The sequence below is a fragment of the Hypanus sabinus genome, chromosome 23 (assembly GCF_030144855.1).
Source record: "Hypanus sabinus isolate sHypSab1 chromosome 23, sHypSab1.hap1, whole genome shotgun sequence".
In the NCBI taxonomy this organism is placed as follows: domain Eukaryota; kingdom Metazoa; phylum Chordata; class Chondrichthyes; order Myliobatiformes; family Dasyatidae; genus Hypanus; species Hypanus sabinus.
The window spans coordinates 57,410,161-57,426,030 of NC_082728.1; the positions used below are offsets into that span (position 1 = coordinate 57,410,161).

General features: G+C 42.1%; 1 protein-coding gene across 1 annotated transcript in view; it reads right to left on the reverse strand.

The window, feature by feature from the left end:
• Window positions 1-415: 415 nt before the first annotated feature.
• The window catches only part of LOC132380219 (growth factor receptor-bound protein 2), a 160,971-nt gene continuing 145,516 nt past the window's right edge, over window positions 416-15,870 (reverse strand). Inside the window, exons 3-5 of the mRNA XM_059948926.1 lie at window positions 9,286-9,408; window positions 8,294-8,462; window positions 416-3,837 (exon numbers count right to left, since the gene is read on the reverse strand). Of these exons, the coding sequence (XP_059804909.1) occupies window positions 3,652-3,837; window positions 8,294-8,462; window positions 9,286-9,408 (478 nt within the window). The 3' untranslated portion in view covers window positions 416-3,651. The remainder of the gene's footprint in view (window positions 3,838-8,293; window positions 8,463-9,285; window positions 9,409-15,870) is intronic.

The window sequence follows — 15,870 nt, forward strand, 5'->3', positions numbered from 1 at the left end:
GACAGTGTGGTTTGAGCATTTCAGAAACTGGGATTTTCACACACAATAGTCTCTAGAGTCTAGAGCCACACAGAGAATGAAGACACACAAAAAACACGTCCAGTGAATGGCAGTTCTGTGGGTTAATAAGAGGCGAATGGCCAGTTTGGTTCAAGCTGACAGGAAGGCCACGGTAACTCAAATAACTACATGTTACAACAATGGTGTGCAGAATAGCCATGTCCAAATGCACAACACATCTGACACTGAAGTAGATAGATGGGCTACAGCAGCACAAGACCAGAAACATTTACATGAAGTTGATTTAACACTAATAAATGAACCGTTTTTGTGCAGGGCATTAGGAGTAAGGTGGTGACAGTGAGAAAAGGAGTGGAACAGGTATGTGTCAACAAAAGAAAGCCAGACCACTTCATGAAGAATACACAGCATTTTATTATTCACAGTTAATTTCTAGCTACCAAATGCATTGAGAATCACGGGATAAGTACACAGGCCTTTCCATTTTAACATTGATTTGTTTAATATATACACGAAATGTCTGCAAGGCTTATGATAATACACCAATTCAAAAACAGTAAACAATCAATTGGTCCATTTGTCAAAAGCTCTCACACACAGTTTGATAGTTTGGGTGATAGTGTGTAGTGGAAAGCTCAATCTCATTAGTCTCATGATTTCTTAGCAGTTTCCCAGTGTAAAGTAGAAAACTCAAGTTAAATTAATATGTTACTGGACTCCAGGAAACAAAATTTAATTTCAGACCAACCCCCACATCACAGTCAAACCTCCTGGTTCCCAGTACTGCCTGTAATCTGACCCCAGAGGCTAACCAGAATTATCATACTTCAATTAGATCCCTGATCATTTTGTTATTCAGCTCCCTTCTACACATTCCTCAACATTATCCAGACTTGGTACAGATTGTGTAGTTTCAATCTTAATCAGATTTGATGCCTCATAACACATGCATTCTGATGCAGTTACCCGGACTGGGTGGGTTCCACCTGCCAATACTGATGAGTTTGTGTGTGGTTTCAGAGGCTGTAAATGTTTAAGTGGATAGTCCAATGTCAATCCCAGACATATGTGATTACCCACCATTTGGCTCGCTAGCCTTCAGTGAGAAGTATTATTGTCTCCTTTAAATCAAGTGATCTATTGACAGGCCTTGAAAGTGCCTGCAGGAAATTAGATTGCACAGGCGCTGAACCAGATGTGTTCTTGTCATTGTACTTAATGCATAGGTGGTAGCTCTAACTGGTCAAATCAGCAAAACAAAAACCAAACATCAATGAACAGACAAGCTGCTGTTTACAATTAATTATATATATTTAATGTCAATGCGTTGTATCACAGGCATGGTAAAGAGAAAATAAGGATAGTGGAGGAGGAACTACCAGCACCACAGAGATTAGGGCAGATGATACCAGGGAACAGACTGAACTTTAATACCTGTCTGCTTTGGAGCCTGTTTGAAGTGTCCTCAGACCTCTTGACTGCAGAATTGTCATCATGCCCCTATCCCCACCAATCCCCAGGCTGCATCTGGTGAATGCTAACATTTGAATGAATCCAGTTTCTCATCAAATGATCTCCATCTCTGCCTTTTCATTTGATGCCAAGACATCCTTTAACATTGAGGTACTATCTAACCCTGTGCCATGCAGAGACTGCTTCCACCATTTTAGCAGTAGTAACCAGATGGGGTCACCTTTCCATGGTTCAACTTAAACACACTAACCTTACTCCATATTTGTAGTGAATGCCCACATACTGGCTCCAGAACTTTCCAGTGACAACTCTGGGAAATGTTCCTCTTTTCTTGGACTGGTGAATTCTTTCAATGACCTACCAACACCCTCAATTTCTCTGCATGAAGTTTCTCAATCTCCATTGCTAACAAAGGCAAGAAACATACAATAGATATTAGGACATTTATCCATCTAGCCTGCCCCTCCAAGATGCCCCTGTACCACCAGGAATTTTGCAGTTGCCACATTCAGACCACTGGGTGGCCATAACTGGCATACACTGTCACATTGGTGGCCCGAGTGGCCAAGGAGACACCACAATTCCAAACAGCAGGCTTATTGATCATGACAGATTTGGCAAAGTGTAACTGGGCTGGGATCACCCATGCAAGGAGCAGCAATAGCTGTCATTTCTATGGATCGAAGGCAATAGGCCTGAACAGCAGTAACTTTCAACATCGGTTCAATTGCAACTAATTTTCACTTAAAAAGCAAAATGGCCTAAGAAATAAATTATTACAGTGCTTGATTGTGATAGAAGCAAAGAATTTAATAAAATGCAAGACAGCTTTAAAAACCGAAGTTCATTAAGAACTAGAATTTCTCAGTTATGTCATCAGATAATGTGTTCAGCTCAAAAAAAAATCAAACTCCCATTATCCAGATGGGCAGGTGAAACTCTGCAGCTCCCCCAGTAACACAGCAGAACCATTGCTGTGTTTATAATTAGTCTGGCTGGAGCGGATGAGCTGGGCTGAATGGTGCAAACTGGCTGTGAAGAGAAAAGCAGGATTATGTAGTTAGCCCTACTCCACAGTGGGCAGAGGGAGCAGGTAGCAGGGATTCAATGAAAGAGCCTGAAGAATTAATCCCTTTGTTGACTCACGCATCATATTCAAAGTACACCTGTTATACAAACCTTAGCGATGCTAGTATATTTTTAAACTTGGCATGACAAACATAGCTTTACAAATGAAAAATATTTAACCTGCTGGTCAACTGCAGCTGCAGTTTGCAGTGGAGAGGAAAATGGCGACAAAGGTCATTTGGGAACATTTTAGAACAGTGTTCAAATACCAAACAGCTGGATTCCCCATACCTGGTCTCAGTCAACATCCCCACCCCAGTCACAGGCCAGATAGCCAATGGCACATCAGTGTGAAATGCCCAATATTTGCCCATCAACTGACTTGAAGCTCTCAGTTATCGAAGTGAATTTAGAGCAAAAGATAAGAAAAATCAGGACAGGGAAAAAAAATCAAAAGGCACTATGAAGACAGAATTTAGAAAGTGCTTAGCCAAACACCTTTAAAACCATTAGCAGCCCAACCTCCTGTATAAACTCCTAGAACATGCTTTTGATAAAAGCCGCCAAGTTATTCTCTAAAATTACAGATCATCTTGACAATTTGTACATGATTCCTATAGCTGCTAGTTGCTAAAAGAAACGTTAGGCTTATTTCCAAGGACAAGCTAAATTAGCAACTTGTACAAAGAAAGAAAAGCAGGAATTCCAAATGAAAATGAACAAGGCCAAGAAAGATTAGTTTTCTTTTGAAAAGCCCCAAATGCAAGGACTTTTACTGACCTCTGGCCTGTGTTACATTGCTGATAAGATTATCCAATATTTGCATAGAGAAAAAACATTTAAATTCTACAACAGGATTAGAGTAATGGAATTATAATCCATGCACAGATTTACAGGGGGAGGGAAGAGAAGAGGGGAGGGATGGGTCAGAGAAGAGGGGGAAGCAGCTGTGGAAACCTATTGGTAAAATCGCTCAGCTTTTCTGTTCCACCTCAGAATTGGTTTTGGCGCTCTAGTTTGAAGTTCCATACAGACTGTTAAGTTCACGGGGGAGCCGTGATTGCCTTCAGGTTTCAGCACTGCTGTCCATCAAATGTTTCTGTTGACTGGAGTGACATAGTTGCGAGGGAACATGCCTGACTGCCCGTGGCAACTGCCCTTCCACCAGTTGGGGTCTGAGTTGTCTAGAACCTGGATAAAGTCACCACGGCGGAAGCCGAGCTCACCTTCCTCCTGCGGGTCAAAGTCAAAGAGTGCCTGCACGTATGTGGGTTGCTGTGGGGACAGATAATAAACACAGAGTTAACAAGGCAGATAGTGCTAGTTTCAGTTAGGTACTGTTTCAGTTAGATGGGTGAATAATAAATAGGAGACAATTGTGGTTCATGGAGACATGCTTGAAAGGCTGAGATTCAAAATTCTTCCTCTCCTGGGTTATTAACAGGTAGCTGTCTGCAGTGCTTAAATCAAGGGGCAAGCCCTGTTACACCACACTGTAATCCAGATTACTGTGAGTAATGACCTCCAGCAAAGACCTTACAATTGCAATACATCCTAAAGGCATTTCAGATCAATATCTAGACCTGAACAAGTTTACATTTCATTTGGAGTCAGTTAGTTGCTTTACACTTATAGGTGTTTCTCTTAAGAGTGGGAGAAGCTAGAGTCCAAGAGAATCACACGAAGACACAATTCTACAAATGCCTTGAGCTCCGAGAGACCATGCATAACCCTATTCAAACTTGGGTCCCCTTCTTTCTACCCAGTGATGCTGCCTTCACCAACATCTCCATTTTCCAGACATCTAGCCTCACCCAATCTTCCCAACACCTTAACCTACTACCCCCAAGAGCCTCTGCATTCAGTACACCATTCTCCGCAACTTCCATCATCTTTAATGGCATCCTACCACCAAACACATCCTTATTTCTGCACCCCTTCCCTCCCTTTCTACAGAGATCTCTGTGTGATTCCCTTGTCCATTTGTCCCTCCAGGCATTTATTCCTACAAGAAGATCTACCCATTCACCTTCTCTCTCACTTCCTTTCAAGGCCCCAAAAAAGTCCTTCCAGGTGAGGCAACACTTAAAAATTGCAAATCTGCTGGGGTTGTCGACTGTATGCTATGTTCCCGGTGTGGCCTCCTCTATATCGGTAAGACAACCACATTTTCAAGCATCTTCACTCGTCCACAACAAACAGTATTCCCCAGTGACCAACCAATTTAATTCCTCTGTCCATCACATTCCAACATGTTGGCCCATGGCTTCCTCTATTACCTTGTTCAGGCCACCCTCCAGCTAGAGCAGCAACACCTCATATTCCGTCTGAGTAGCCTTCAACATGGCAAGATGAATATTAATTTCTCTGTCTGTTAATTTCTCCCTCTTTCACCCCTCTCTTTTTCCCATTCCCTATTCTGGCTCCCCTCTTACCCCTTTCTCACCTGCCTATCATCTCTCTCTGGTGCTCCTCTTCCTTCCCTTTCTCCCATGGTCCACTCTTCTATCAGATTTCTCCTTCAGTCCTTTATCTTTTCCACCCACCTACTCACTTCATTCCTCTCCCTCACCAGCCTACCTTCCTTTTTACCTGGCTTCATTTATCAACTTTTGGCTTGTTCTCTGTGCCCTCCCCCCCCCCCCCCCCACTTTATCCTGGATTCTTCCCTCTTTCTGCAAGCAATAAAAAATCCTGAGGAAGGCATGACACAGGCTTTGAATGTCCTGCAGCGCCATGATGAACTCCCAGGACTGCTAAACTATAAATTAGAGTGAAGTTTCAGGCACTTATCTGTATTTATCAGCTCTAAAAACCTTACTTGTGCAAAGCTGAACACTGGCCTTTTACACATCCAACACCAGGAACATTTGGCCTCAGCAAGGCTGGCAATATTGCATTATACCACAACAGTTTCATACAATGCATCAATGCTTGTAACTGGATTGAGAAATGAGAACTAAGAACTTGCAATTTGCTTTATGTTCCAAACAGACAAAAGCTGCAATATAACTCATTTCTGAAGCAACTGGAAGAATAATTCTAACACCTCCTCAGACAAGTTGCTGCAAAGTTTCAATAGTACCAAAAATGGGATGAAAGAATTATCAATGTTTGAAGCTAGTATAAATGCTTACGGCTTTGTGTGTTAATCCATCCACTAACCAACAGAGAACAAGGTCTTCCCCATTTTAACAGAAATATCGTTTCATTCTTACCCATTCCTTCTTTTCAACTATTTCTTAAAGTAGAATGTGTAAGACTGGATTTCTCCAGTGTCAATAGACAATAGGTGCAGAAGTAGACCATTCGGCCCCTCGAGTCTGCACCGCCATTCTGAGATCATGGCTGATCATTCACTATCAATACCCAGTCCCTGCCTTGTCCCCATATCCCTTGATTCCCCTATCCATCAGATATCTATCTAGCTCCTTCTTGAAAGCATCCAGAGAATTGGCCTCCACCGTCTTCCAAGGCAGTGCATTCCACACCTCCACAACTCTCTGGGAGAAGAAGCTCTTCCTCAACTCTGTTTTAAATAACTGACCTCTTATTCTCAATCCATGCCCTCTGGTACTGGACTCTCCCAACATCTGGAACATATTTCCTGCCTCAATCCTATCAAATCCTTTAATTATCTTAAACGTTTCAATCAGATCCCCTCTCAATCTCCTCAATTCCAGCGTGTACAAGCCCAATCTCTCCAATCTCTCTGCGTAAGACAGCACTGCCATCCCAGGAATCAACTGAGTGAATCTACGCTGCACTTCCTCATTTGCCAGAATGTCCTTCCTTAAACCTGGAGACCAAAACTGTACACAATATTCCAGGTGTGGTCTCACCAGGGCCCTGTACAAATGCAAAAGGACATCCTTGCTCTTGTATTCAATTCCCCTTGTAACAAAGGCCAACATTCCGTTTGCCCTCTTCACTGCCTGTTGCACTTGCTCATTCACCTTCATTGACTGGTGAACTAGGACTCCTAGGTCTCTTTGCATTTCTCCCTTACCTAACTCTACACCGTTCAGACAATACTCTGCCCTCTTGTTCCTGCTTCCAAAGTGGATAACTTCACATTTATTCACATTGAATGACATCTGCCAAGTATCTGCCCACTCACTCAGCCTATCCAAGTCTCCCTGTATTCTCCTAACGTCCTCTTCGCATGTCACACTGCCACCCAGTTTAGTATCGTCAGCAAACTTGCTGATATAGTTTTCAATGCCCTCATCTAAATCATTGACATAAATCGTAAAGAGCTGTGGTCCCAATACAGAGCCCTGTGGTACCCCACTAGTCACCTCCAGCCAGTCTGAGAAACACCCATTCACTGCTACCCTTTGCTTTCTATCTGCCAACCAGTTTTCTATCCATGTTGAAACCCTGCCCCCAATGCCATGAGCTCTGATTTTACTCACCAATCTCCTATGTGGCACCTTATCGAATGCCTTCTGAAAATCTAGGTACACAACATCTACTGGCTTACCCTCGTCTAACATCCTTGTTACACCCTCAAAAAACTCCAACAGATTAGTCAAGCATGATTTGCCCTTGGTAAATCCATGCTGGCTCGGCCTAATCCTATTTCTGCCATCTAGATGTGCCACTATTTCGTCCTTAATAATGGACTTAAGCATCTTCCCCACGACTGACGTTAGGCTAACAGGGCGATAGTTCTCTGTTTTCTCCTTCCCTCCCTTCTTGAAAAGTGGGACAACATTAGCCACTCTCCAATCTTCAGGAACTGATCCTGAATCTAAGGAACATTGAAAAATGATTACCAATGCATCCGCAATTTCCTGAGCCACCTCTTTTAGAACCCTCGGATGCAGACCATCTGGACCCGGGGATTTATTAGCCTTCAGTCCTACCAGTCTACTCATCACAGTTTCTTTCCTAATGTCAATCTGTCTCAATTCCTCTGATATCTTATGACCCTGGCCCATCCATACATCTGGGAGATTGTTTGTGTCCTCCCTGGTGAAGACAGATCTAAAGTATGCATTAAATTCTGTTGCCATTTCCCTGTTTCCCATAACAATTTCTCCCAATTCATTCTTCAAGGGGCCAACATTGTTCTTAACTATCTTCTTTCTCTTCACATAGCTAAAAAAGCTTTTGCTATCCCCTTTTATATTCCTGGCTAGACTGAGCTCATATCTGATTTTTTCTCTCCGTATTGCTTTTTTAGTTAAGATCTGCTGTTCCTTAAAACTTTCCCAATCATCTGTATTCCCACTCATTTTAGCAATGTACAGTGAAGAAAATTTATTGGCTCAAGTAATGGGACTGCCACAAATCGTCTATATCCTGGATTCCAGAAACCTCCTATTTCTAGGTTATTCATTCTGTGTCTGCCAAGAAGGGAAACACTTTTTATATTCATGAGTGATTACAACAGAGCCCTAACCTGACCTCCAAGATGACTAATGACCCCACCCTCACCCCTCTTCAACCCCTTAATTACAGGCATTTGCAATATTTCCAAATGTTGAAGGCATAGCACTACCAGAAGCCAAATGTTCACAACCTGCAATTGTTGATAACATCCCTGTTATTAACTCAACAAAGCATCCGAGTCAACAAATCACTCAGCCACAAAGGATGATTTGTGCTGAAACATAGGAGCAGAAGCAAAAATCACCGACAAATTTGTAACAGCTACACCAAGAATTGGAAGGAGCCAGTCCTTTAGTTTTTGTTCCCTTAAACATCAATGCCACCTCCTCACCTGCGGGACCTGCTCGATATCGCGCAGGAAGATCTGTTGGTTCCGAGACACAGATGTTGATCTGTGATAATCCACCAGTTCATTCAGCGAATTAAACTTCACTACCCACAAGAAGTACTTCCCTGCTCCATCACGCAATACTTTAAAATGCTGTACGTCATTTCCAAACCTATGAAGGAACAAAAAGGAAGACAACTACCATTAAAAGTCATTAACATGGAGGACACAAATCTCAGTTCAGACTATCTTAAGGTTCTGCATTTCCTTTAATATGTTCCCAGAACTGTATTGCTCCACTCTTATATACAAACACAGTTTGGCAGCTCAACCAGGTAACTAATCTTTACACAAGGTGATGGCTGCCTATTTGACCATGGAAAGTATCATCTGACATCAGCTAACATTTATTCACTGGGATTTTCAGCATGAAGTGTTGAATGGCAATACATGGGACAATAGAGACTGGGTAAACATCCATACACCCCTAGTTCTTGGCCAACCAGTACTTATATAATACTTCATACAACCACAGCCTCAATATTGCATTGCAGTCTCTATAGATTGTGGAATCAGACATCTACCTCTAAGATCTATTAACAAAACTACTTTCAAATTGTCTTGAAGCCAGTTTTCTGAAATCCTATACAACTTACACAGGTAGGGGGCAGCAGTGACCACAGTTGAGATTCCCATCCAATATTCCAGATATCAAAAGCCTAAATGCATGCAGATAAATGAGCATACTAAAATTACTCCAAACAGGGGGCAATCAGCTTGGGGTACTGAAACTATGATGTTCTTGCTATGATCAACACCTTGTGAGGCAGGTTAAAGGTGTGAGTACTGATTAAAAATATACACCATTCTTTTTTTTAAAGCAAGTTTTTCTCCCCACCTCCAGGATACTTGATTCAACAAGGTGGGCCTTCAGCCCACTGTGTCTGTGCTAGCCTTTTCTGAGAGAACCACCCACTTGTTATTTAACTACTCACTTGACTGAGAGTGAGAAGTCACCGGGCGCACTTTCGCTTTCTCGTATGAGGAAGGCTCCATCGTGCCTTTGTTTGCTGAGCAGTTCCTCTGCCTTTGCTCTAGAGATTTTCCCAAAAAACCACCTGTGAAAAGAAAAGACAAGTTTCACTCAGGTGTGCTGGGACAATACTGCCCATCTCAGATCTGCAGGTACTACCAAGTAGCATGTCAATATTTATAAAACCATTTGCAGTTATGTAGCAAAATATCCCACAGCAACATAAGAGTACTAGTCACTAAACCAAAGAACAGGATGGCTGGTAATCAAAGGCTTGGTCAAAGAGGTAGATTTTACAGAATTTAAAGATAGAAAGGGCAACACTGAAACACTGCAGAGGTCATTGATGTGGGGGCGTAATGAGACAAAGAAGGAAAGAGGTTGTGGGGCTGGAATTTACAGAAACAACAGACGAAAATAGGCTGAGAATTTTAAATACAGGGCATTTGAGCCCTTTCAGCCAAAGCAGAGTAATGAGTGGAGGTGGTAATAGGCAAGTCAGAATCATTTTGTGTGAGTTGCTTGAATTTCCAGCATCTGCAGATTTCCTCGTGTTTGCTTATCAAATAAAACTGGTCAGAAGCAGGCCTCAGTAGAGCCAGACTTGCGCAATGCCTTGTGTATGGAACAAAGTTAATTATCAAAATGCAATAACATTGCAATTCAGGTCAATTATCAGAACTCAAGCAGCTTCAGTAAGTGCATTTATATCATTTAGAATGCTTTCAACAAATTGAAAATATGAGCATTACAGTTCAGAAAAAAATCAATTTGCATTTATCTAATCTTTCACCATCCCAAAGCCAGTGATGGACATTACTCACCAATTCTGGAACAGTCCTGTACAATTTTAATACAGCCTGTCCATTAACTCATTTCCTGTTAAAATCCCCTTTTTTACTATTTCCATATCACTATCACAGGACATCTGTGTTCTTGCCTTTGTCCATCTGTTGTTTACATCTCAAACACGAGGAGAAACACTGGGCCTGAACACCTCCCTCTGCAACTGGATCCTAGACTTCCTGACTGGGAGACCTCAGTCGGATCAGGAGCAGCATCTCCAACACCATCACATTGAGCACGGGGGCTCCCCAGGGTTGCGTGCTCAGTCCACTGCTGTTCACTCTGCTGACCCATGACTGTGCTGCAACACACAGCTTGAACCACATCATCAAGTTACAGGTCTCATCAGCAAGAACAATGAGTTAGCAGAGAGGAGGCGCAGCGGCTAACAGACTGGTGCGGAGCCAACAACCTGTCTCTGAATGTGAACAAAACAAAAGAGGATGGTTGTTGACTTCAGGAGGGCACAGAACGACCACTCTCCGCTGAACATTGACGACTTCTTGGTAGAGGTTGTTAAAGGCACCAAATTTCTTGGTGTTCACCTGGCGGAGAATCTCACTTGGTCCTTCAGCACCAGCTCCAAAGCAAAGAAAGCCCAGCAGCATCTCCACTCTCTACGAAGGCTGAGGAAAGTCTATCTCCCCCGCCCCCCCATCCTCATCACATTCTACAGGGGTTGAATTGAGAGCATCCTGAGCAGCTGCATCACTGCCTAGTTCGGAAATTGCACCATCTTGGATCGTAAGGCCCTGCAGCTGATAGTGAGGTCAGCTGAGAATGATCATCAGGGTCTCTTCATGCCACTACAGACATTTACACTACACACTGCATCCGCAAAGCAAACAGCATTATGAAGGACCCCACGCACCCCTCATACAAACTCTTCTCCCTCCTGCCACCTGGGAAAAGACACTGAAGCACTCGGGCACTCACGACCAGACTATGTAACAGTTTCTTCCCCCAAGCCAGCAGACTCCTCAAAACCCAGAGCCTTGATTGACACCAACTTACTGCCCTCTACTGTGCCTATTACCTTGTTTATTATTTATTGTAATGCCTGCACTGTTTTGTGCAGTTTATGCAGTCCTAGGTAGGTCTGTAGTCTAGTGTAGCTTTCTCCTGTGTTGTTTTTACGTAGTTCAGTGTAGTTTTTGTACTGTTACATGTAGCACCATGGTCCTGAAAAACGTCTCATTTTTACTGTGTACTGTACTAGCAGTTATGGTTGAAATGACAATAAAAAGTGACTTGACTTGACTTGAAATCTACAGATGCTTGAAATTTAAGCAACACACACAAAACGCTGGAGGAATGCAGCAGGCCAGGCAGCATCTGTAGGAAGCAACACGTACAACCAGCTGGAGGAACTCAGCAGGTCGGGATGCATCTGTGGAAACGAGCAGTCAATGTTTCGGGCTGAGTTGTTTATACCTTCTTGCTTTATTTCCTCCAGACCAGAACCACAGCATTATGACAGAAGAGGCAGACATTTGACCTACTCAGCCTGTGTCAGCTTAGTCCTATCCAATTCCCTTCATAGATACCGTTTACCATCTTATAGGGAGTTTACAATGACATGGCTTTTCTGATACCCATCACTTAAAATGAGTCCTTTTCAAGGAATGGGAACAATTTCTCTCCAATATTCTGTGCAGACCATCATAATTTCATTTATATCTATCAAATCGGTTCTCAGCTTCCTCTCCTGCAAGAACAACCACTCTAGTTTCTATGGTCTAATGCAACCAAAACTTCTAATGTCTGAAAACATTCTCCATTACAGCCATTACACTCTCAATGACTGTAATGACCAGAATTAGATGCAACAGTGAGTGAATTAGTATTTCAAAAAGGTTAGAAAAATTTCCCTGTTTGTACCTCTTAAGAGCTTGGCAGGCTTTACTATCATACTTGCAAATGTTCTGCCACCTTCGAATATTTACGCAAAGGCATTAACATCCTTCTTTGTGCCTGCACATTTAAAAAAATATAGGTAATTTAGGATATATTTCTCTTACTTCTGCCAAAATGCATCACTTCTTTCTTGCCTTAATTTCACATGCCTCTTGTTTACCCATTCTGCCAGTAACAAACAATTGGTACTTCATAACTACCCTCCTGTTTATCATGCATTCAAATTCTACAGAATGTTACTCTGAGCATCCATACATATTTGAGCTGTTAATCTTTATCAAAATTATTAATGCTCTCAGCACCCGGGGGAACACCAGTGCCATATATGGAAAAACATTTGGCACAACAATTATTTTGTCATTAAGTCATTTTCCATGCTGCCAACAACTTTTGTCCATGGACTCAATTTGATAATTAATTAGTCCTTTGTGGAAATTTGATGTCTGCCCTTCTGAAAATCCACATACATAACATCACATTCCCTTCACCAGCAGCAATAAGTTCAATCAAATTCATCAGGATTGATTTGTTTTTAATAAGCCAACAGCAGTGTTTTTAATTGAACTTTGTGCTCATTACATTTTTTCTGATTGATACTAGAAGTTGCACCATCAACAAGTTTGAACCTACCATTTGCAGTTGTCAGGTATCTCTTTACAATCTTTTTTGAAAGGGACAGTCAAATTTGTCTTTTTCTAATCCTCTGATTCCAAGATCAAGGCAAGTTCTTTTTCAATTTTCATTCCCAAACTTCTCAGCATCCACCTGGACAGAGTGGGTCTTGTAATACCACATAACCCAGCACATTCATTTCTCCCTATTAAAAATCTGTTGAATTAGAATTTATTTAAATCTTACATCAGTCCCATAACTTGAGGGAGTAAAAATCTTTGCGTTTTGATTCAGTTGCAATGTACAGACACGAGAATTTAAAAATCTAATGTCTTATAGAAAGAAGCTGCCCAGTAGCCTGTTGGTACTGGCTTTAATGCTGCAGTATTGCTGGCCAGACACAAGCAGCTGTAACAGTTTATGGTGGGGTGACCAGTGTTCCCGATGATCTTCCAGGCCTTCTTTCTGTACCTGCTGCTGTAAATACCCTCAATGGAGGGAAGTTCATACCCATAGAAGCACTGGGCTGTCCATATCACTCTGCAGTGCCCAGCAATCAAGGTTGGTGCAGTTTCTGAACCAGGCAGTGATACAGCCAGTCAGGATGCTCTCAATGGTGCCCTATAGAAGGTCTTGAGGATTTGGGGGCCCATGCCCAACTTCTTCAGTCATCTGATGTGGAAGAAGTGCTGTTGTACTTTTTTTGCCACACAGCCGATGTGTACAGTCCAGGTGAAATCTTCGGTGATGTGTATACTGAGGAACTACTCACCTCTCAACTGTAGACCTATTGATGTTGATTGGGACAAGCCTGTTTCCGTTCCTCCTGTAATCCATGATCAGCTCTTGTCTCTTGGACATTGAGGGAGAGGATGTTATCTTGGCACCACTGTGTTGGGGTGATGTGTTCGATCATCCCAAGAGATTTTAGCAGCACTTTTTCCTCAATAAAGACTATACAAAGTACTTAATAATTTCAAGAAAGTTATGGTTACGGATCCCACAACCCACCTAGGTCACAGGGATGCTGTACAGATGAGTGCTGCACCAGCTGCCCCCATCTCTTATGGTTGTGGGTGACTGCCTGGGTTGTGGCAAAGCTCTCTCCAGTGCACTCTGCAATGTTGTCTGTCCATTTCATCCTCTGCCTGCCCATATACCGTCCTCTGAAGAATGGTCTCTGACAGTCCACTTGATCTTATGGTATGGTCACATCTCAATTTTCTTTTCTTTACTGAGGACAGTAGATCTTTGTAGTGTCTCATGTGTTGGGTGATGGTTCTTTATATTTCATCATTTGAGACATGGCTTGTATAAGAGATGGTGAGAAGCCTTCTAAAGCATCTCATTTCTGCTCCCTGGATCTTTTTTTGCAGTTCTGCTGTCAAAGTCCATGATTTGCATGCACAGAAAATGGAGAGCACAAGTGCATACAGGAGTTTCAACTTGGATCTGAGAGTGATGGTGGTGTCAAGATTCTTGAACTGTTTGACAGTCTCCAGTTCTTGTCCACTGTGATTTTGTCATGATTGGCTCCTCCCTGTTTTCTCATCAGTCTGGTTTTCTCTGCAGTAATCCCCATGCCATATCTGGTAGATGTATCATTCAGATGGTTCACGAGGCAGGCCAATTCATCCTCACTTCCTGCCAGTCCATCTATGTCATTGGTTAACCTGAGGTTGGTTATGATCTGTCCTCCAATGCTGACTGTGCAGATCGGGTCTTCCAGGGCATCTGTCATTATTTGCCCCAAAATGTTGAACAATAAATCACTATGGTCACTAAATAACTACAATCTGTGTCCACGGGATATTCTTAAAATCACTCTTCATTGTTCACTCTAAACAAGTTCTCACTTGAATTTTCCAAAATTATTCGGCGAAAATCCACATCCTTCATCTTTATCAACCAGGGGCCTTTTGCTTTGATTCTCTTTTCTTTCCCTCTTATCGTTTGGCATTAAGCAATCTGCTTTGCACTAAGAGTCTTAACCACCACTTTAGACTGTCAGCCCACCTCGTACTCATTTCGAGAGGACTATCTATGTAGTTTTACTATGAGTTACTCCTGGCCCTTTATTCTATTTATTCCTTATTTTCTTTATTGTATTCTCATTCAGAGTCAGGTCCTTCCTCAATGATCTGTCAACATACCGGTCAAGAAAGCTTTTCTAAAAATATTTCAAAAATTTTGCCCAACTTTATCATTACCTTCACATTCTTGATCACTGAGATTTTCCAGTATCAACATTTTGCAATTCTCACGCATCTATAATTTCCATGCTGACCTGCCCTTCTCTTTCACTATCAGTCCTTGAATCTGTTTCATCTTAGCACTATAATATTTTTTCTTAATCATTACTGGACACCCCAATAATTTGTTGAAAAAACAAGTGCCCAGCCCCACTTCAAGCCATCCTTTAATTATCAGCACATTATAGTCCCACACAGCTACTTGTACCCTTACCTCACCAACCTTATTCACCACACATTATAAGACCATAAGATATAGGAGTAGAATCAAGGCATATGGCCCATTGAGTCTACTCCAGTATTTCATCGTGGCTGATCCATTTTCCCTTTCAGTGCCAATCTCCTGTCTTCTCCCTGTATCCCCTCATGCCCAGACTAATCAAAAAACTATCAGCCTCTGCCTTAAATATACCCAATGACTTGGCTTCCACAGCTGTCTGTGGCAAAAAATCCCATATTCAACTCTCTCTGGCTATAGAAATTCCTGAACTCCATTATAAAAGGAAGCCCCTCTATTCTGAGGCTGTGACTACTGGTCTTGGACTCCCTTACCACAGAAAACAACCTCTCCACATCCACTCCATCAAGGCCTTTCAACATTTGATAGCTTTCAATGAGGTCACCCCTCATTCTTTTGAATTCCAGTAAACAGAGGCCTCACCAGTGTTTTATAAAGCTTCAACATTACTTTTTTGCTTTTATATTCTAATGCTCTTGGAATAAGTGCTACCGTCACATTTGCCTTCCTCATCACCATCTCAACCTGCAAGTTAATCTTTAGGGAATCCTGCATAAGAACTCAAATCCCTTTACGCTTCAGTTTTATAATTTTCTCTCCATTTATAAAACAGTCTAAAGTTTTATTTCTTCTACCAAAGTGCATGATCATGCACTTCCCAACATCAGTATTCCATCTGCCA